Source organism: Anas acuta, chromosome 21 (genome assembly GCF_963932015.1).
Source record: "Anas acuta chromosome 21, bAnaAcu1.1, whole genome shotgun sequence".
NCBI classification, from domain to species: Eukaryota; Metazoa; Chordata; class Aves; order Anseriformes; family Anatidae; genus Anas; species Anas acuta.
Genome location: NC_088999.1, coordinates 3,893,555 through 3,915,930, shown reverse-complemented (window position 1 = coordinate 3,915,930; position 22,376 = coordinate 3,893,555). Strand labels below are relative to the sequence as shown.

The 22,376-nt window shown below is 45.5% G+C and overlaps 1 protein-coding gene across 5 annotated transcripts in view; it reads right to left on the bottom strand.

Annotated features, from left to right (window-relative positions):
• Window positions 1-2,761: 2,761 nt before the first annotated feature.
• LOC137842986 (lethal(3)malignant brain tumor-like protein 4) overlaps window positions 2,762-22,376 on the bottom strand; it is a 49,717-nt gene continuing 30,102 nt past the window's right edge. For 4 of the 5 annotated variants that reach the window (XM_068657755.1, XM_068657759.1, XM_068657756.1 and 1 more), the window contains 9 exons: window positions 21,574-21,684; window positions 20,269-20,383; window positions 20,054-20,153; window positions 19,033-19,212; window positions 17,523-17,654; window positions 17,060-17,121; window positions 14,265-14,431; window positions 9,804-9,866; window positions 2,762-6,444 (listed from right to left, as the gene is read on the bottom strand). In XM_068657755.1, coding sequence (XP_068513856.1) covers window positions 6,316-6,444; window positions 9,804-9,866; window positions 14,265-14,431; window positions 17,060-17,121; window positions 17,523-17,654; window positions 19,033-19,212; window positions 20,054-20,153; window positions 20,269-20,383; window positions 21,574-21,684 — 1,059 coding nt within the window. In that variant the 3' untranslated portion in view covers window positions 2,762-6,315. The other variant, XM_068657757.1, reaches the window with a different exon arrangement.

Genomic DNA, 22,376 nt, shown 5'->3' with positions numbered 1-22,376 from the left:
GGTTTTACAGCTCCTGGGCTCGAGAGCTTTACAGCGGCCAAATGAGAAATGTGCAGGGGGAACTGGAGCAGGGAACCTGCCTGGGGGCCCTGGAGGAGCAGGATCCATCCTGCACAGATGAGGATGTGAGAGCTGGTGCCCAGCACACGCCTCCTTTTACACCGCCGGGTACCAGCAGGTTAATTGAGCACTGCTAAAATGCTGATTAACTCCTCAACCCCGCTGCGAAAGCACAATGAAATCTGGTGTTTAAAAGCACTTAGGAGGTGAAGGGGCTCGGCTTCTTCTTCACCTAACCCCGGCTGCTCCCTGCCCTGCTGAGCATAGGGGGGACGCGGACACCTCCTTCACCAGAGCGACCCCACTGCAGCCCCCAGGTTCCCCCAGAGCAGATCTGGGCACGTTTCCGTGCAGGGCAGGCAGCACCTCAAACAGGGCTGGCCACTCCAGCAGAAGTTTTCTCCTTGGAATTAATGTCATTTACACCCAAAAGCAACAGCCCCTAGCCTCAATCCGCTGCTGCCATCGCTCTGAAGGTGCCCGCTCTGCATCTCCCCACCCCGCCGGGAGCAGAGCCCAGCCCAGCAGGGATGGGTGCTCAGCCTCCAAAACGTGCAGCCAAGGCAAACAGCCCCCGGCAGCCGCTGCATCGCAGCCCCGGGAGATGTTACGGGAGGGAAGGAGGACGGGAAGCCACCGCTGCTCTCCGAAGGCTGCGGTGTCAGACAAGGACATGGCTCAGGGCACGAATCCTCTAGGAAAAGAGGCCGAGGGGAGGACCAGGGGCCGCTTGCTGCACGGGGTTGAGGTCAGGAGGATGCTCCATTTCCCCGGTGCTGGCTCCATCCCCTCAGCCACATTTTGCCCCTTTGGAAGTTTTCACAGCAGCACGACAGGAACCGAGCTGCTCAGAGGGGACCCCACAGTGATGTGCAAGCACTAAGATCACACAACAAGGGTTCGGTGGGTGCTGGGGGCAGGCGGCACAAAGTTTGGCTCCAGTAGCTTGAGCCAGCCCAAAGCTGCACAATGCCAGGCAGTCCTGGTGAATTCAACTCACAGGAGATGGATGTTTGGCAAAAGGATGATGCAAAGAGGTGATACGAGTGGCACAGCCCTTGCACCACGGCTTTGCCTTCCACCTAAACCAAGCAGACCCCTCAAAACCTTTGTGTGGGGGCTCAACCCCCCCGGGCAGCGTGCAGGAGCCCCAGCATGAGCAAAAACCCAAGGAGCGTGGTGAGGGCTGGGCTGGCCGCAGACGCTGGCATCCAGAAGGCAAAAAAATAAATGACAGGTTTGGCCTGCCCGCGGAGAAATGTGGCTCAGAACAAAAAATTCCCTGACTGCTTGAGCAGAATAATCTGCAAATGTAATCAGCGATTTGGGTGATTAATGCACCCTGCTCTGTTAAGACTTCTCTATCAAAATCTCGGTTAAAAAAAAATCCTTTCGGCTTCCACGGAGAAACTCAGATATCAAAAGTGCAACGGCAGAGAGGAGCACACATCCCAGCACGACCCCAAGGGAACGAACGGAGTAAGCAGAAGCAAAATTCGATGTTATCGAGCATGCAACAAGCATCCAGGCTCACCAGGCTGGGAATCTGATCACGGTAACAAAAGCAAACAAGCCCGGGTTTAAATAGAAGCAAAAACCTTGGAAGGGAAAACCAGCGAGAGCAAATGTTTACCCTGATGATGGGATAGTTTAGAAATTATGGCCGGAGGCCAGCTCGCCAATATTTTTAGTTTTGAGAGGTCTGCTAATCTCAGCCTGCTAACAAGCCAGCCCATACCCTTGCCCCCTTCGCTCCCAGCTCAGCTCAGCACCGCAGGAACTGCTCCCACGTTTCAGCTGGATGAAGGCTTCCACCTCAAAACAGAAACAAATGCCCAGGTGAGTTCACTAAAATCCTTCTGAGATGCCCGGACAGCAAGGAAGATGCCCAACAGGGCCTCAAGAAAGGTGAAACAGGCACAAAGAACCCAAAACGCTGAGGTTTAACATTGATTCGTGATGATAGCAAGTTTTTTCTAATTTTAGTTAAGCACACCGATTTGGAAGCTGCTTTAGGCCAGCACAGTCCTGGGGGGGTTGCAATAGAAAAGCACGAGGGATTAAAATACTGTCAGCAGCACAGGAAGGAATTTGGGGGATTAGGCACAGCCTCAGCTGCGATACCGGCCGAAGTCGATGCTGTCCTGTGTACAAAATCAAGGAGAGTACAAACACAAGGCTTTGCTCTGGATGATTAAAGAGATGATAGATGCAAACTCTCCCTGCATTTTGATTCTCAGGTTTATGGGGAGGAAAACAAGGGCTAAAAGCAGGGTCCCTGCAATCCCCAACCCACCCTGGGGCCAGCCCAGCAGGGCGGCGAGCTGGGGTCAGCCCCGCGCTTGGAAAGAACCAGACGGGTCTGAATTTATATTAATTTTATTCACATTTCCAGAAGAAAAGCATTGGTGGAGTGCAACATCATGGCTAGTGTCAAAAAGCTCAAGTATTTGTTTGGTTTAAAACAGGCAAACATTTCAGAGGTTGAACAGAGACAACGCGCACCCTCCCTTCCCCTGTGCATGTTTCCAGTTCAAGTAATAGGAATTTCAAAAATAAGCTAGCTCATCACATGGCGGGGAGAATGTCAGAAACTTTAAAGCTTTCTGTGGTATAAATCCCTAAGCAGGGCATGAAAGTAGCAGGCAGGAAATCTTCTACAGCTGAACTAGCTTATCCCCTGGGCTGAGTTTTTTCTCTCTCTTTTTTTTTTTTTTTCCTTTGGTTGTAGAATTTTGCTCTCAGTGTTGCCGAACGCTTCTGTCCGACGTTAATGCGATTCATTACCCAGAGCGGAAATTTGCTGCTCCTGGATTACAAGGACGATCATTTGCGGTGGCACAGAAAAACTTTAACAGTAGAGTTAACGGTAGAGGAGAAAAGAGAAAAGGAGAACCGTTTGATCACTTTGGATTTCCAAAACACGTACAGGAGTAAGAGCCCCTCTAGCCGAGAAGGGAGCCCTCACAGCTGTGCTGCTGGTCCCCACGAAGCTGTCCCAGCTCCGTGTGGCTTTCAAGTCATTTATTTCTGGGCCAACAGCCGGTTTCTGTTGATGCTCAGTAGACTATGAAAGCCTCCTAAACCAGGTGGCACTAACCAGTTGCAGCTTTGGTTCGACACAGAGCCCCAACTTTTGGCTTTCTGCTTCAAAGTGCATGTTTCAAATTAGACAACAAGGCATTAGGACAATCAAAGGCATCTGCAGAGCCCTCGCCTAGACACAGGCCGTGACCAGGACTGGGAAAAGGCAGAGCTGAGGCTGCAAAAGCAGAGCCTGGCTACAGGACCAAGCCCTCAAGCTGCCCACAAAAGCAGGGCTCCCTGCTGCAGGCAAGGTGGCATCGGCCAGCAGTGAATTCCTAAGTCAAGGAGCAAAGCTGAGGCTAAAAGATGAGTTGTTTTCACTTAGTCTTGTAAATATTAGGGAATTTTAAACACGTCCAGCGAGGACAGGAAATCTTTTTGCCCTTGCAGTACCGTGAAGTTGTCTGATTTTATTAGAATATAGCTATATTTGGAAAAAGAATCAGTAATAGATGTGTGCACATTCTTGCTTGCTCTGCAAAGACAATTACTGGATTACAAAAAAAGGCACAAGAAGCACATTCCTCCTTCTTCTATCCCTAAAAGGGTTCCTCCTTCCCCCCTGCTGAAAGCACTACTACTGCTGTCACTGAATAAACTCCAAGCACACATTTCCATCTGATCCAGCTGGCTTGGAAGCCCTTAGGATTAAAGACCTCTCTTCTGTTTGAGTAATTTCAGCGACGAGAATCTTATTGCTTGTTGCACCAATTCTCTTCATCCTCTATCTATATATAGCAAGAGATGAAATAATATCACATTTTGTTTTATTGCTGGAGGCAGTCTGCCGTCCCCCAGGGCAGTTTCCCAAAGGAAGGAGGTAAAACAGAAGATTTGGCAGGACCTGCTTCCTGAGACAAGAACAAGGTAGCGCTGTGCTCACCCCACCTGGCTGGCTGTCACGGCAGGGAAACTGGAGCAAAGAAGGGCTCAGGGTTATTGAGCAAGGGGTGGAGAGCCAGGAACAAAACAGTCCTGCCACTGACCCTCTGCTCCAGTTGTCATGAACGGATTTTGCTGTGCTTAGAAGGCGAGCTGTGTCACAGCCCAGGACGTGCTGATCCCAAGTGAAGCCTTTACACAGACTTGGGTGCACAGAGTGGGAAAAAGGAACGTGACTCTTTGGTGAAAATCCTGGCTGTCATACCATAAATTCATTTTAATAAATTAAGTTTGTATCTCTAGTCCTACTACTGCATTAAATCACTTTACTCTCCTGCAGTTGCCTGGCTGCTATTCAAGGTTTGAGCAATTAAATATCCCCCCACCCCTATGTCTTCTCTGTGGAAGGCTTAAAATCCTTAACACCTTACACAAAAATAGAAAGTATGGAGACCAATAGTGCTATACATTAACCCAGGACTGAATGCTTTCAGCAGCGTGGATTCTGCTCTATTGATAAATGTAAGAAAAGTCACCAGGACCTTCGCAGAAGCTTCAAGGCAGGACAAAGGACACAGAGTGATTAAAGACAGAAAACCAAGTGTGCTCCCTGTGCCATCACACAGTCACAAAGGGTGTGCCCTGAGAAATTCGTGCAGCCCTGGGCTGAGATGGCGTGCCTGCCTTCGGCAGCACGGTGCAAGCACTCTTCCAGTGCTCGGGAGGGTTTGCTCACTTGCTCACAGCCTGGCAGCTTCGAATGAAGAGGTGGAAAGTTTTACCTAGCTGTGATGGTTCTTGTTGAACTCCAGAGGAGACAGAGGAAGTCAGAAGCCAGCATGCTGCCAGCTGCAACGGGAAATGCTGAGCAGGGCCCCGGCAGGGCTCCCCGCTTCCCACTGGAAGGAAATGGCTTTGGAAATAACGGCATGGAAATCCCCCATCCAAGGCATTGCAGTCCCTGCTGCATGTTCCTAAAGCTGTGCTTTGGCTTCCAGCAGAGCAAGGAACGCCAGTGCTCTTCTGGCAGGAAAGCACACAGGCTGCCACCTGCACACACAGGAACACAGCCACAAGCTTTGCTGATCTGTGCCAGCGAGGAAGCAATCTCTTTTGAGAAGTAATTCCTACCTTGCTTTGCTGTTCAAACCCTGATCCCCCTTCAGTGAAACCTGCCCACGTGTTCTTCCTTCCTGCCTCGCCACTGAAGATGCAGAGGAGCGAGTGCCCTGCTACTACAGCACACAGCTCACCGGCACAACAGATCGATGTCCACCTGGAGGCCGAAAATGCTAAAGCACTAAGTGTTCATGGGGATTGGATTGTTTGAAAATAAAAGCAAATTGCTTCTAGGAAACTTGCTTGCATCCGTACACGTAACACTGCCCACTGGTGGGTTTTTAGTTCCTAGCATTTGGCTGATAGTGAAGAGGGCTTGGATGAACCCATCAAATTCCCAAGCGCTCCTGATGGCATCATTTTGCCGTAAGATGTTCATGGTCCAGATAGCAGTTGCACAAAAGCACTGATGGGAGAAATAGAGCTAGAATATTTACCTTTGTCTCCTGTGGGAGATATCTGTGTGAGAGAGCTTTGCCTACGCAAAGCCTATCCAAACAGGGCTTGCCTGGAACTGCCTGGTGGCATGAATGAGAAAGGTTTGCTTGTTAACAGAACCGACGTAAGCGACCACTGATGGAAGCTCTTTGCCCATGGTATGCTTCTGTTGTGGTGTGAGCAGCCCAGGAGGCAAGGGTATTAGAACAATATCAGCAGGAGAAACTGGAGTTTAAATCAGTCATGAAAAGGTCAGCTTTGGACTCACAGCACTGCTCTGAAGGACACCTTTTTCCTATTTTCTTACTCTCTTCTCAGAGTTTTTATACATATATATACATATTAAACATGCTGGTGATAATTCAGTCTCTCTTTCAGGCACTATCATCGGACACAAAATTCATTTCACTTGTAACTTTCCTCTTACTATTGCAGCTCCACCAATGTTACCCTGGATTCCCCTTATAACCGGAGGTGTCTTCTAGATCTCAAAAGAGATTGATATATCAAAACCAAACTCAATTACAAAATATAATAATATCCTCTTCTTGGAAGTGAAGCTGCCCCATATTCCAGATTGCGGCAGGATTTTTATGTCCTCAAAATATTTTTTAATAAGTTCTACTTAAAATATATCCGAGTCCAAGTTTGCCTCTTGGGCACGTTGTAATGCTCAGTGGAAGATCTGTTCCCTGTCAATTCCTCTTGGGCTCTGCCGAAGGGCTCTTCTCACTCTTCTTCTGCAGACTTGAGCATGAGAATGGCATTGTAGATCTTCAGGGCAGGACCCAGTTTGATACCGAGTATTTTAACTATGTCGGTCTGGTTCAGGAGCAGAAAGGCTTCACCATCTATCTGCTAGAGGTGCAAAACACAACATCAGATAAAAATTACCATGAAGATACAGGCAGGATTCTCACTTCTGCTTGTTCAGTTAAACGATGTGCTTAGAACTGAGGAATGAAAGCACAAGCACAGCCCTGAAGACTGAGACCTCATATTTCTCCCTAGTGTTGGCACCCACCCAGCCTGAAGTTCCCAGGCATGCTGCCCTTCCCAGGGGTCTCAGGCCTCAACCAAGAAGCCCGTCTTCTAGAAACAGAGAAGCCAAAGTGTGGGCAAAAATTACAAAGAGATCACGAGGAGGAGGCTCGTTCATTAGACTTTCTGTTCACTGTAAGGATATTTCTCTAAAAAGCCAACAACTGTCAAAAATCCTACTGCCTATTCATAATCTGTGGCCAGAAATTAGATCAGGAAATGCAAGTCTTCAGGAGGCAGCTATCCAAGAATTAATCTATTACACTGATCTGCAATGATTAGAAGTATAAAATCACCATTTCCTAGTGCATTCATTACATACTGCCATTGCACAGCTATTTGGATTCCTGCTGAGCTGTTCAGGGTAAAGTTTGAAGCTGATTTTTTTGGTCAGCTTTGCTAGAAACCTTACAGACGAGAAAAAACCCTTAGATGTGCACACCTGGCTGCTCTAAGAGCCAGTCCTCTGCCCACAACCAACCAGTCTCCATTTAAAGGAGTAAAAACAGGAGGCTGTTATGAAATAACTTTCAATGACACTAAATGCGCTTGTTCAGCACAAGGTAAAAGATGTGCTATATAAAACACGGCACAGTAAAGACCTGGAATCTGTCTGGATTTATACACACACTCTCCTAATCTGTCAGCAAGGAGACATTCAATTAGATTCAAAGCAAGCGATCCAAAAACACACTACTTTGTGGAAGTAAGGGATGCTCTAGGTACCAGTGAGTAAAAACATATTAAGAAGAGGTTAAAAAATGTACTTGGGTTCATAAGGACATCCAGAGAGACAACAAAGATATAATTAACATAAACCCCAAATGCTGCAGGGAGGAAGCCAAAGATTAATGGACACAGACAAACAATGCATGTGTCTCTAAGTTGTTCCATTAAAGTCCATTTACAGAGACCGACAGCCATCTCCTCCTCTCGCTTGATGTTCACCAGTCCAGCAGACACCACCAGACTCTCAGCTGATCCAGAATAACAATTCTTCTGTCCCTGCAGTCTTCCTAACTAGAATTCTTTTGAATGTCAACAACTGACGGAAGAGGATACATTCAATAAACTTGGACAAACATACAATTAAAGCAAAGAGCTGGGACATGGGAGATTTGGTTTCCTCCTCTCTGGCCACACAAGAGACTGTTAGCAAGTTACTTTTACCTCCCAGTACGTACACTGGAAATGACAGCAGGGCTCCCAGTCCACAGACAGCCACACAACCTCACTGAATATTATTTACAAGCTGCCTGGAGTCTACACTGCTGCAATGACCATGTTAAAAATAGCTTGAAATGGATGGACTGCTGCTTAAATTAAATAAAAAGAGTCAAGAGCAGGAGAAAGCTGCTGGAAAAACAGTCCTGTGTTTCAAAACGTTTTTGAGTTCAGTATTATTATTACCGTGTTTCACTTTCACTGCATTGCCTCGAAGATGCTTATTTTAACCAGACCTTCCCTGAACCGGTCCTAGAAACAAGCGCCGTTATCACTGCCTGTGGTTTATTATTCATTTCTTTGTTCCATCTTATTTGGATGGTTTTTAAAATTCTGGGCACAATTTGTTCTCTTCATTCGTAACGTAAGCAGCAACTTATCCCTCTCCCCCCAGCCAAGAGAAGCCTGCAAGGGATTTATTTATCCTAAACTGAGAGCACTCAGAGGCCTGATTACAGCTAATGGACAACCCTGGTGGAGGCCAGCAGTCCTGTCACTCACACCTGAATTCTGGCCAAAGCCAAACTGCTAAAAGGGTTTTAATTTCAAACTGACAGTTCAGTTTGAGCAGAAACATGAAAAACAGTCCAAGCCCCTCTCGTTTGGCATAGCGAATCATACTTGGAGGTTGCAGAAAATCAGGTACTAAAATAGAACACGGCCAGGCTGCTCTCTGAACTAGAAAACAGCCACCTTGCTCAGGGCCCATTTAAATTATTACTAGAAGAAATGAAATAAATTGTGAATGGTTGGATTCATTACAAGACTTACATCTCACTTACCAAGCCCTCATTTCTGAGCACAACTTCACTAGAAATCAGGCTGCATCTTTTACACTCAGCTACGCCGAAGGACTGGCTCAGTAGGATAAATTTCATTATTCCCACTATATTCAATTAAACAGCATTCCACTAGAATGTCACACTGCGAATGGTGCTTCTTGCAAGCCTCAATTTATTTTGCTTTTTATTTGGTGTGCGTGTGTGTTTTAAAATAAGGGAAAACAAAATACAGAGACATAAATCCCATAAAATGCACTACGGCCTGATTCATCCTGAAAGGAAGCCAGCTCTGGGGAGCAGTCATCTATTAAAAACCTGCCCTTTACAGTCACTACAGCGTGCAGCGCGTCTCCTCGGTACAGAGGGTGTGCTCAGTGCCTCGCAGAATGCAGAGAAGGCACAACCCCTCAAGCTCTTCCCATCAAAGCAGGAGAGCTGCGGTGACAGAAGGGAGGCACGGCTGTGCATATTAATCAGGGGCTCGCACAGAACCTCCGAGCTGTACCTGCATCGTAACTGGAAGCCAAAGCAATCAGCAGAGCCTGGGCATCGTACCATCAGTGACAGGACGTGCTAAGGAACAGGACAGCCGTATCCTGCACTAGTTGCAGTTTCTGAGAAGCCACGGTGAAGGCACCACGAACAGGGCGCAGAGCCCAGAGCCCAGCCTGGCACGAGGCAGCAGTGAGGACACGCCGCATGCAGGTGACGCTGACTTCCCAGCAACTGCTTTTCAAGGCAAGGACCTTCTCCTGCTCCCACCTCCATCCTCAGGAGAAGCTCCTAAGACACCCTACGACTGCCAGCCTCACCAAGAGGAGCAGGCATATGTTCTCGTTAGAGGGAGCAGATGAGATCTTCGCTGCACCCTTCCAACAGGACATCTTGATAACGATGCCAGAAACACTATGCCATAGTCCAAGACAGGATGTTAAGCATAAGCTAAGTGATTGGAACTGGAGGGGAAATTTAAAGCAGCAGAATGCAATTAACCATGCTGGAATCGAGCTTGATGCTGAAGCTGCCTCCTAAATGCCATGGGCTCCTTAATGACAAGGCTGAGCATGTCTGTGCAGTCAGCCCCGTAACTCCGGAGCAGCAGGGGTATGGAGCAGACCCAGCAGTGTCACAGCACTGCATCTGGGAGTGCACATGGCAGGCTTGGCTTACCTCTTCCCTGAACACGGATGCTTGTTCTTTGCAACCAGGTAGACGCTGGATAAAGCTCGCCACCTATAATTAGATGTAGAAGAAGAGAAACGTGAATAATTGAAATGGACATCAATTAAAAAGGCCTTATTTCTGTATGTGAGTTCTGTATGCAAGAATTTGTCAAACTTGAATACTTATGACTCTCCCATTGATGAAGGACATATATGAAAATATTACTGAGTTGTTGCTGCAGCACAAATACTTTCCATATTGCTGTTTGACCACTTCTCTTCCTTTAAGAGAGCAGTTTCTCCAATGCTCCAAATGGTTCTTATAAAACACCATTATTACTTTTACAGATTAAGAAGTGTATATGGTTATGCACTATTTTAAACCCATCCCCAACTTTACTTCCTCTATGGTATTATCAGAAAATAAAATTACAAAGAGAAGGATATAGAGAATTTCCCACGATGAAAATCCTTTAAGAGAAGATAAACCAACCAAATGAGTACTCCTGGTTTACCAACACACAGGAGGCAGAAGAGCTATGAAAGAAAAGTGGGTTTTATTTAATCTGTGGTGGATGCAGGGGATCCATGGAACCAACAGCATTAAATAAGTTAATTTTACATTCCATATTAGAGAAAACCTTTCTAAGCAGGAAATGTGTTAACATTTGGAATAACCTCCTCTGAGACATGCAAGCAAGCCTTGGATTACATTATATAACACTAACTAGTGCAAGAAGCAATCCTGAATGCAGTGGAGGATGACTTAATAAGCATTGTCTTCTCCATCTGTAGCTTCACTGGTTCACAGAAGATTTGTATATTGAGGCATAATCAGATCAAACATTGCATGCTAATTGGATGCTCCCTTGCAGGAACAGCTCTGTTTCGCGAGGCATATTCACTTGAGTTATTACAGATGTGACATTTCTTCCATAAACACAAACAGACAAACAGTTAGGAGGGTTTGCTGTCAAAGATGAGCTTCCCTTTAACTCACGATTGTCAGACTCTCTCCTAAATCACATCGTTGCATCTCCAGCTGATCCCACCACTCGTGCTCATTCCCTTCCCCCAGTTCCATCCGCAGGGAGCTATCAGCCTGCCCTCGGGCTCCGCTCCACCCTGGCAGAGCTGATTTTTGGTGAGCAGCTCTGACTCCGCTGCTTCTGTTACGCAATCTGCCAGCAGAGCCTTCCTCTCCTCTCACGTTTCACCATTACATGGTGCTAGGAGGGAAGGCTCCATTTTAAAGAGAACCTCTAAAATCCACAGCTCTAGCACACAATGACTCCCAAATCTTCTTCTGTAGAAGTGCAAACAAGTAACAAACTACTACTCTATTTCCTTTTGAACTCCTCCCCAACTTATAATGAAAAGAAACAAATCAAAATGCCTCTGCAGGGCAGCATCTTCCAGAATTTAAATGACAGTAGGACCCCTGGGGACAAAACCCTTAGGGTCTGCTGCATGGAGAGGTTGGCAGAGATTTCAGGGGACTGCTCTGAGCTCACTTTGCTCTTCCGTCTCTTCTGTCCTTCCCTGGAGAATTGCTGCTGGCCACTGTCATGGTCAGGGTGATGGGGCTTTGATCTGTCCCAAAGTCACTTGTATGTTCGCAGCAAGCACCCTGCTCCAGAGAGGCCATTTAAACAAATCATTTCTGGTGACCCCCAGGACCATTGAGAAAAGGAGGAAGGAGGAGGATGCAAGAGAAGAATTCTGGAGGGATCGTTGTCGGGGTGTTAGCCTGACCCTGGGACCTGCAAAGCCGGGTGGCCTGCCTGGCCCGTGCCACTGCCAGAGAGGACAGTCCCCAATACAAGGCTCTGGGGAGAAAAGGGAGCAGCAGAAGGCCAGGACAGCAGCACCTCAGGCTGCAACAAACTTGTCTGAACCCCGACACACCTGCACAATCACGGCGGGGCGCACAATTACCCAGGGAAAGGCGAGGATGGGGAGGGCAGGAGATGTGCTGGATAGGTCCGGAGCACAGCGGGATCAGGCAGATCAGGGCCTTTCCTTTGAGGAGGTGAACTCCTGCCTGCCTTTCCTGCTGGTAATAACCTCACATCATAACCTCAGAGCTATCTGGTGGAAGTGTCTCACACTATGACTGCGTATCAGTGATGGTGGTGGGGAATTGTGCTGTGTAACTCTGAGAGCACTTAAATCTCCACGCAATGGGTGATAATGAGATCCCAGATATGATATATCACACTTGGCACAGTACTGGAATATCGTTTAGGATATTTTAGGATAGGAGCTGGGCTTAACTCAGATGCAGTAACCCACAAGCAATTAGCACAGGGACAGTCCCCTCACAAGGTACCAGCATCTGATGAGGGATTAACTAATGAACAATTCAGCTCCAGCACATATTAATGTTCTCCTGTGATTCCATACCCTACACTAACTGTGCTTTGAAAACATGATAGGAAGCTTTCAATACATAACAAAGCTGCATTAAAGTAACTAATCTGGTTGAACTGTTCAGTGTTACCAAGGGTTTCCTAGCTTGAGGGTCCCTAAATACTGCTGCTGCTCTGTCATTTCAGCTGTTCTCAACCAACAGAGAATTAAAGCAAGATTTTTTTTCCCTTAATGTGGGTTTTATAAAATAAAAACAGTTCTTGGGTCTGAAACCAAAGGAGAATTTTGCACTCCCATTGCTCTTGTTTCACATCAGCAGAATAGGCTCCTTTGTGCAGCAGAGTTCAAAGCACAACTCATAGGCGACTGTTTGCCCTGCAGGAAGATGTTAGAAGCCCAAACACCGACAGATCAAATCTACTTTGGACTCACTAAAACACAGAGAAGTCCTACTGCTTTCATCTTCCAGACCTTGCGGCTACATTGCCCTGCACATGCCGATCCTGCGAGTGCTCACACAAGGGCTAAATTAATTCCTACGGGAATCTGGGAGGAACAGGATTTGCAAAACCCCGATTCACTTTACCGAAATTCAAAACAAAACCTGTAAGGGCTTTAGCCGGTCTGTTGTGGTGCTGCAGCTGATCTTTTTAATGTGCCATTCACACTCCTACTGGTAGTCAGCGCATCGTTGGTAGTTTCAGGCAGTTCACTGTGTTCTGGATTGTGAATCACTGCACCACTACGCCCTGCATCGATGCCCTGTGGTCCCTACTTATATTCATCTGCTATCAAACTAATATCCCAGTTAAATTTACCCAGCAGTTGCTTTAAAGGTCAACTGTAAAGGACAAATTTTATTTGGCTTGTATCCTGTCTCTGCTCCTCCATGAAACAACCTCCATGTTTTGTCCAAAAGAAAGAGATTCTGATTGTTTTCATGTCAGCGGATTAGCTGCTCCTGCCTGTATTGATTTACTAAAAGACCTTTTGGAAAAAAAATAAAAAAATCAGTGGAAGCTTTCTTAGAAGGATACAAATAGAAAATCTTTCAGAGAGATTTTTTTTTCCTCCTTGCTATGAATTTAATTCTAACTCATTTTCATTAAAACTTAAAAGAAAAAAAGAAGAAAAAAATGGACAGTTTTTAAAGCAGCCACACTAATTGCTCCATTGCCTTCACATTTGCTGTGGTTCCCATCCCCTGTGATTCTGCAATCCCACCAGACTCCAACCAGTCCTCCAGCATGAAGAACAAAGTAAAGATTGGATTTATCTGACGTAAGAGGCACTTAGGGAAAATGCACTTTTTAAAAGTCTCTGAAGATCCTCTATGCATCATGAAGAATGGCACCTTTTCCTGCTTTGCAGATTACCTCCTTCCTTGCAAGCGCAACATTACAGCACATTTCTCTTCAATTAAATGGCCTGTGATTAAGCGCCAGGATCCAAATTGTCACCGCTTCCCGAGTGGAGATACAAATATTATTTATGCCCAAGGCATCAAGGCAAAAACCAACTACTCAGCACACAAAAGATACCAACGTTTTCACATGCCTCCTAATTACAGGAGACATCTCAAGCACTGGGACTGCAGAGACATCTCCCCAGCTGCACAGCTACCTCTGTCAGAAATCAGGTCAGGCTGTGGGCAGTTTTGTTGCAGGGGAAACAGGCAGGGAGACGTGGGAGGAGTGGGTATGCACAGTGCAGTTTGGAATTATCTGCAATGTAAAAGTGAATAAGCAGGAAAGTCACAGGAGAGGGGGAGGGAGACCAGAGAGAAACAGAATCTGCTGTCAGAATCATGTTTCAGGCCTGAGCACTGAAAGATCAAGGGGTAAATAAACAAAGAGAGTCTCATTCACTGAAATAACCCATGGGCACCAGAGAGTTAATAGGGATCTTTCCCCTCCATTTATAAAGGACTCAGGTACAACTTCTAGCTGAGTCAGCTCTGGCATATGCGAGGCAAATGGCAAAGCATTACCTAGGGACGCACAGAAAATAAAGATGTTTTCTAATCAGCACTCCATAAAAAGGGGGGCTCTGGCATTCCCGCAGCTGAGAGCGGAGCAGGTAGCAGGTAACTCACCTCTTCCACAGTCCATTTGGCCACGTGCTTGGCTGTGAGGCCCGAGACCTCTGGCAAGAGCTTGCAGTGCTGCTCCCAGCAGAGATGGAGGCGGTGGGTCGGGTTAGAGGTCAGGGAAGGCATGAAGATGGACTGGTGGAGGGCCTGCTGGAGATCGAAATCAGGGTCTGGAAAAGGAAACAAGACAAGTCAGAGCGAGTCTTCAAGTAGGAGCAATTACAACAAAAGAGGAAGGGTCACAGTCTGGAGGAAAAAGCAAGGCAGGACAAGCAGGCAGCCAGGCACTGCTATTGCAGGGCACACAGCTCTCAGGGCGTTCTCCCCCACCCTCCCAAGAAAAAGAAACCAAAAAAAGATAAGATAAGATAAGATTGCCAGGCTGGAGGCTTTATCGTTAGCTCGTTAGCTTCCTCCCAGGAAAATGATGTCACGCTGCTAACACAGAAGATGTTTGCAGCATTTTATTGACAAGGTGGAGGAGTTCTGGTAACAGCATCTTCAGCTGGAAACTAATGGCATCGTTCCAGCTCACAGCTGTAGCCAGCCTGCAAGGAGCATGCCAGCTGATGGCCTGGGCTCGCCGCCTCCCCAGGAGGCTCCCAGGCCAGGAGTGCTGCATGTTACCTCCAGACATCAGTTCCCTCCTCATGTGTCAAGTGATGGAGGCTTTAAAAAAAAAATCAAGGAGGAAGGGAAAAAAAAAAAAAAAAGGGAGACAGAAGAAATCACCCCTCCCTAATGAGATCATTTGAGTAGTGCAGAGTCATGGTCCTACAGGGATTTGCCCGGTTATACAACAGGAAGTGAAGCAGAGGATGGAAACAGCATGGAAAGCATTCCTCTGCTTTACAAGGGGTACCGTGCCCCGTCCCCTCGCCCCCCAGCAGGAACGGTGCAGGCTGCCAGGCGCCATCCCGTGGCAGCAGGACCCACGTCCCGTTTTGCTGCTGTTTTCATAAACCTTCTCCAGCCACAGCACCAGCAGGGCTGCTGCCTGCCTCAGGTTTATTCAGTGTTACAGTGAGCGGCGTTTGCAGGACAGTGTGTGAGGACCTGTGGGGTGTGCCAGGTGCTGCTTGTAAAGCACAATGAAAGCAGTGCTATAGGGAATGTTTTGACAGGTTGCCTGCTCCTCACCAGCTGAGCTGAAAGAAGTGTTAGAGGCAAAGGTTTTTCTTCTGTCCCCTGCTGGGTCACCTTCCTTCATCGCCACCTCACTAAGGGATGCAGGACAGCATCAGATACGGGTCTCTACTTCTAATAATGAGACCAGAGTGGGGGAATTAAAACTTAAATAAATAAAGCCCATGAAAGAACTGCTCCTTAGTGCAGAAGCTGATGCTGCTGGTGATGACACAGCATGAGACATTGCTCCTGGGAGGCTGTCACCTGCTCCTCACCTTGTCTCTCCCCGTGTCCCCAGGGGCTGGCAGCAGCTGGCCTCACCCCCCTTCCCGTGCCAGGAGGTCCCATTCGTGCCAGGATCTTATGTGCTGCCACATCCCTGCTGCGTGGGCACGGCCTCGATCACAGGCTGTTCCCTATTCATTTTATTCCCTCCTCATCCTTACAGCTTGGCTTTTCTTCATTTCACCCCCTTCTCCGCCCTGAATGTCACCAGTAAGCCTTTAAACCTTTAGTCACATTGATAACACGGCAGCTCACGGCGAACAAAAAGCCTGCCTGCTGCAAAGCGTGCACAGGAACAGTGACAGGCACCTGGAGGGAGAGGGAGCCTCACAGCAACACGAACTGGAAGGCCTTTTCCTTCCCTGAGCCCAGATCCTCGGGGAAAGCGTCCAAACCATGATCTACAGAAATTATTGTCCATTCAGAAGGAAGCGGTGTCCTAATAGTTTAAATATAGATGGGATGAAAGCTCTGGGCAATCACGAAATTACAGGTCAGTGGATTATTGCAGAATTTCCCTCTACTGATTTCCATCACTCTGCTTAAGGTAAATGCGACGGGAAAGCAGACAGCTTTCCCTGCCAACTGCAACTGCAGCTCAGAGCTGGCAGACTTCTCTAGCTCTGACTGCAGAAGTCAGCACAAGGTAAAAATGAATAAAAAAAAAAAAGCTAGGCACCTGCCCCAGTTTGTGCCTGCTTAGCTATTTTTGATTGGAGACTTATTACCATGTTAAATCCTCCTAAAAGCCTGGTCAGCTCGGTTCTCTGAAATGGCTTTTTATAGTAAATCTGAAAGTTAAGCATATGGTTTGCCAAAGTGATACCAGAAAGCTTCTCTTAAAACTTAACCTGTCAAGTACCAGAATAAAAAATACATTGTTTTTTCACTTGCTTTTCTTTTTCCTCCTTAGGAGAACCCTCAAAAAGTTACCCTAAATGATTCTAATCGTGTTTCTGAATACCCAGGGGGAATCTACTGCAAGAAGTTAACTGAACTTAGCAACTATCTGCCAGGTTTTGTCTGTCTCCCATGACACCTCTGCTCACTCTACCAGCAGAATGGTTGCAGCCGAGGGAACAACTTCCCCTTGCCATTTCAGGAGAGTATGCAGTGGTACTACAGATGATGAAGGCTCGTCTTTCTCAGTTAATAAATACAAAGCTGCACTCTAAAAAGTATAAAACCCTCTACCTCTAAGCAATTTTACTCTTCTTCTTCATTTTAAAGGAAAAAAGACTACCATTATCATAATCTCCAGGGTATGTTCTCTCTTGACCGTGGAATCAACAACAAAAAGCTGTAGAGTTTTAAATTGTCCTTGGGGGTCTTGTATATTGCACATGCAAACACACACACACAAATAAATAAATAAATCAACCAACCTTTCCCATTGTTTTCCTGTTTCACCATCTGGAACTTTATATAGGCACGTGAGCACCCAAGCCTGAAAGCATCAAGTACAAAACATTTCAAATGATAACACAAACTGATAACACAACCTCCTCTACAGAAAGAGATTAACAGTGTAGTTAGCAACCAAAATTATCTCCCTCTTACCATTAGCGATAAAACTACTTGTCCCTGGCCTCTCTACGCTAAGGACTGTGATATTCAGTTCATAGCTACAACTCAGATTTGAGTTCACAGTGGGAAATAAAGTCCCCGAAACAGTGGGAGGAAAGGAGGAGACTTAACAACATGTCATTCTAAAACTCTGTGCTGCAAACCTCTGATCAAACTGAGCCGTTCTAAGCTCCTGATTTACATCTGTATTTCCTATGTAGCAGCAGCATCAAGAGGCAAAACTGCTAATCCATGAAAATACCTCACAAAAATCTTATTTACTTTTTCGGTTTGGCTTTGATGTCTGCAGACGATTCCTCTTCCATCCAGTCTTTCTCTTGATTGTTTTCAGACTGTTCCGACAGACTGTGAACACTGCTTTGACATGACTTTTCACTTTCTTGTGCAGATTTTCTGGAGAGACAGATAAATGATAGCAGCTAAGCTGACATCCTCTGTTCCCTTTTCCCAGAAGGGAGGCAAAGCCGGCAGCTTCTTGCAAACAAGAGTAACAACTACCACCTAGTGGTGGAAGCCTTCCTCTCCCCCACCATCGCTACTGGCACAGTACAAAGTGCTTTTTTACTCTAGCATGGATTGAATGAGATTATCTGAAATAATCAGCCCCTGTGGACCAAGGCTCTGATCCCAGCAGCTACAAGAAACCCACTGAAGCATGTACTGCGGTGAAATCAAGAGATTTAAGATTTTGGAACTCTGATTCCTCCGGATAACATTTAAGACAGTTTCCGCAGCTAAGTTTGCTGCATAAATAGAGCCGCACAGTTAACCATGATAGGACAAACAGCAGAAGTTAAAAGATACACATACTGAATTTGAACCTCCCACTATCAGGAAACTAACTAGTTAGAAAAACATAAGTATACTGCAATTTTAGATTGCCATTTATTCTAGGAGAATCCCCAAACTCCTGATAAAATTTTCAAGTAACAGTGCCATTGAAATGCGATCAATTCCATTGTCAAGAGTAGCAAAAGGAGATCCCAGCACATTGCTGGGATGAGAAGAAGCAAACTTCGCCTGGCTATGCACACTTCAGGGGAGAGGCATTCCTTTTGTCTGACCAAACATATCTCAATAACGTTATAAATCTAAGCAAAGCAAAGAAACCTTAAAATGCATACAGGCCTTAAAATACAGAAAAGACCTAAGATATCACCAGAGACTGCCTTAGTGTGACGGAATTCCTACAGATTGTAAGTGACAATAGTGAAAGAATTCCTGCCCAGGTTTGTCCCAATGACAGACTGACTGCCTCCTGCAGCCAGTGAACTAATACGCTGTTTACCTCAATGATACTCAATTCCAAGATCTTCATGTAAGAAAATAAAATATCTGAAGGAACTCCACTTGTTTGCCAAGTGATACATACGGAGCCATTACACCTAGCAGTGTAATGCAACAGGCTCTGGGGTGGATCGCAGTTACAGTTTAATAGTGCAAAATAATCTTGCTTGACAGTTTTAGGACAGGAAATGAAGAAAAAGAATATATTTTAAATTGAAACAGCAAAGAAAAATTTATGGAGTCAGAATGCAATTTCCTTTGTTGGAATGTGACCAGAGCAGCAGGATTAAGGAATCAAGAAACCTATTAAGGCATATGAGGGTATAAAATGCACTGCTCTGTGTTAAGAGTGTCTGGGGCATGGGTCAATATTACAGACAGATGAACTCAATGCTCTACTGCTTCTCTGCCAATTCCTGTGTTTCTCAGCCTTGTAAAATGGTTTTGTTCCCTAGTACCTGCCTAGGAAATGTGTTCAGCTCACCTGGAGCGTGGAGAGTCCTCCTGAGAAGACCCTCCTGTTCCCAGCAGGACTGGGGCAGGGGTCTCTATCCTCTTGGCTTTCGGAAGGCTATTGGCAGGGGAAGGTCTTTCCCCACTCAGGCGGTCCTGTAACGAGTTTTCTCTGCTGAGGTTCACATCAGAATATGGGCAGCCAACTAACCTGAGTTAAAGAAGAAAAAAAAAAAAAAAGATCATGATGCATGTTTCTAAAATCAGTCTTATCAGCCTCAGGCAGATATATACATCAACAAACCCAGAAAAAGCAAGGCCAAAACATGTCTCGAAGGGAGACATCATTACCCAATCTAAGGTGTGGGAAAGCACAGGACCAAATAGCAGGTTTAGAAATCAAAGTAGTGTTTTTAGAGTCATCTTAGAGAATAACAACAGCTTTTCCTGTGCAGCCTGCTTGTCTGAGCAGTATTTCATGAAACAAAACAGTCCTGCAACTATCACTTTCAACAATTCAAAGTCCTTTACCACATTATCATTTACCACATTATATACTCCTGGACCTTCAGACCTCCCATTTGAGATTGTTTTCTTGCTCTGTAAAATAGTTTAATCAAGAAAAACCTTTCTTTTCCAAGAACACATAAGAAATCAAAGGCAAACCACAAAACAAGAGCTCTTTCTCCTTTCTCCTTATGGTATAATAATCCACCAACACTCTCCCTCTTAGTTGTCTTCTTGCATCCTGTTCTTGGGTATGTTATTTTATAAAAGAAATTCCCTCAGTAATACTGGAAGATAGAAATTGGAGAGAATTCATCTATGCTAGATTGTATTGCGGTTGTAATGATTATACTGGTATGAACTGAATTTATGGTGGAACAGTGCATTTAGACACAAGAGGGAGCTGCAATTTCACTAATAACTATCTCCAGAACAAACACCCTGTGATAATTTCAGTGCAGTGCAGGTGCTTGTTGCTGCATTACTCTTACAGACAGCATCAGACAGCTCACAAACAGAACCCTTATAAGATCTCATATACATACGTATAATGTGTTCCATATCGTGGGCCTCTGACATGACCAATACCGTGACAGCCTGGAGTAGGACACGCTTGTCCCACTGTTCCCACAGGATCAGCAGCACCTGGTAATAAGAATTAAAAAAACGTTAACAGATTTGTAAAAAGTTTCATACACCTCAAGAGCAGATCACATTTAGGGAAAATTATTTAATACGACAACGAGGTCATCTACATTACCTAGAGGGACTTGCAAAGCATGTCCAGTTTTTGCACACCAGCCTACTGGATGAACATCAGGGCTGTCTGCATCGACCCAAAAATCATAATTATGGTCCCAGCCATCAAAATGTATCTAAAAGAAGCACAGAGTCTCAGTGAGAGATACAGTTAAGGATATGACTCAGCTTTTATTTTAACTTCCCCCTTTTGTTTCACCTTGCTCAAGTTGGAGCTGATTCATTCAATCTTTCAGTCAAGCACAATCATTCTTTGTGCTCAATTTGTTTTCCTGACCCCTATGTCTATCTTTTAGGGAACAACCAGATTCTGGTGACATAGTCAAATAAAAGGGCCTGCAAGAAAGCACAGACCATTGGGTGCTCCAGCACACTCCAGGCTAAATATATGCAAACAGAATTGCTTATTTAATTGTTTTGTTTTCTATGAATCCCTCAACACCATAAAAGCCAATGAGTTTGGCAAGTTTTGCAGTAAACAAGCTAGAATTTTCCACTGGACGAAGGGACTAGTAATGGTTGTTCAGATCCAGCTCAGGCAAACAGAAACTAAGGATTGCTGCTGTTTGAAGGTTAATGGGTTGCTCATATGGCAAAGCTGCAAAAAAAAAGGTATGAACTGAGCGTCATGCCACTATACACTGGCAAAACTTGACTTTAGCTGGCAGTCACAGTGATGAGCCTGAGAATCAAATGGCTAAGGGGGAGCAAACTTCACTCCTGACCACATAATCATCCTTCAGGAAGGAGACCTGTGGCCAAGAAGACCCCATCAGTGCAGGCTCCACTTTAGCCAACTGATAACTAATTTCTCAGAAGCCAGTGTACAACAGACATTTCTGGTAATATATTAACATGAAAATAATTAGCTAAAATGCATCTGTGTAATGAATTTTTATTGGTTGGTGAATGAAGCTGCTTCCCACACGTACCAGGGCTTAACTTGCTTTTGATTTTCTTTTAAGTGTGTTAGGAAAAAATTGTCAGGTAGCTTCCCACCAGCAGAACATTAATGCTGCCTGCACTCGTACAGATCACACAAAAACCACTAAGAGATGGAAAATCATTCTGTCAAATCTTATTTCAAAATAGTTACATTAAAACAGTAACTAACAATACCAGGCAATTCCATCAGATTTCAATAGGCCAAAACAACAGAAATCATTTCCAGTTGGGCAGGCCTGTAGGCTCGATCATCTGTAAGGTGTGTGTTTGCTGCTTCTCATATCAAATGGGTATTTTTTTTGTACTGCCAATCACTGCATTCCTCAGCAGAAAGGCTCTGCACTTCAAAGCAAGGTCATACCTTAATACGATGGTCATCTTTGTCAATTATCGTTGCTACTCTTATCAAGATGGGATTTCTTTTGTCTACAGCCTCTAACTTCATATTAACTTGGAATCCATGAGCAGGACGCTGTAAAACAAGATCGTAAGCAGAATGCTAAAAAGTCAGGGCATTCACAACTAGCTGCCTTCTCTGAATAAAATGCACTGAATTTTTCATATACCAGTCAAACGTTTTTGCAGCTTTGGCCCCTGACCTCATCTGGCAGACTACTTCAGAGGTTAAAGTAAGAGTTTTCTAAAGGAATAGGCTGTCCATTTGTCAGAAGTCCAAAATTACTCAAGGGGAAGCCTGAGCTTTCCCATGGCAGAAGAACATCTCAGTCAGTGCAAGAGGCTGTTCCTTGACAGAAAAGACCAAATACAACCACAAGCTCCACTAATACACAGACTGAACAGTCTTGACAGCAAAACTGCTCAACACGGCAGAGATTACCTCACATTTGACAAGGATGCTGGCCAGCTTGCTTCTGTCTCACATCAGAATGCCTGAAATGCTGCTGTGGGACACCTCCCTTCACTACATTACAGAGCATCATTCTGAGCATCAGATGCAGCCACGTCTGCTTCTGGACACTAACAGAGTTACCTTCATTTGGTGCTTGGGCTGGGAAACAAGTGGCTTCACTTCAGTGCACTGCCAAATTCTTCCTCTGACAAACACATTTTGCCTTAACTGTAACCTGGCAATTCCAGACACTCCTCTTCCTTCCCAGAGTAAAGAGGATACAAAAATCCCCACTTCCAAGACAACCGGAGGTA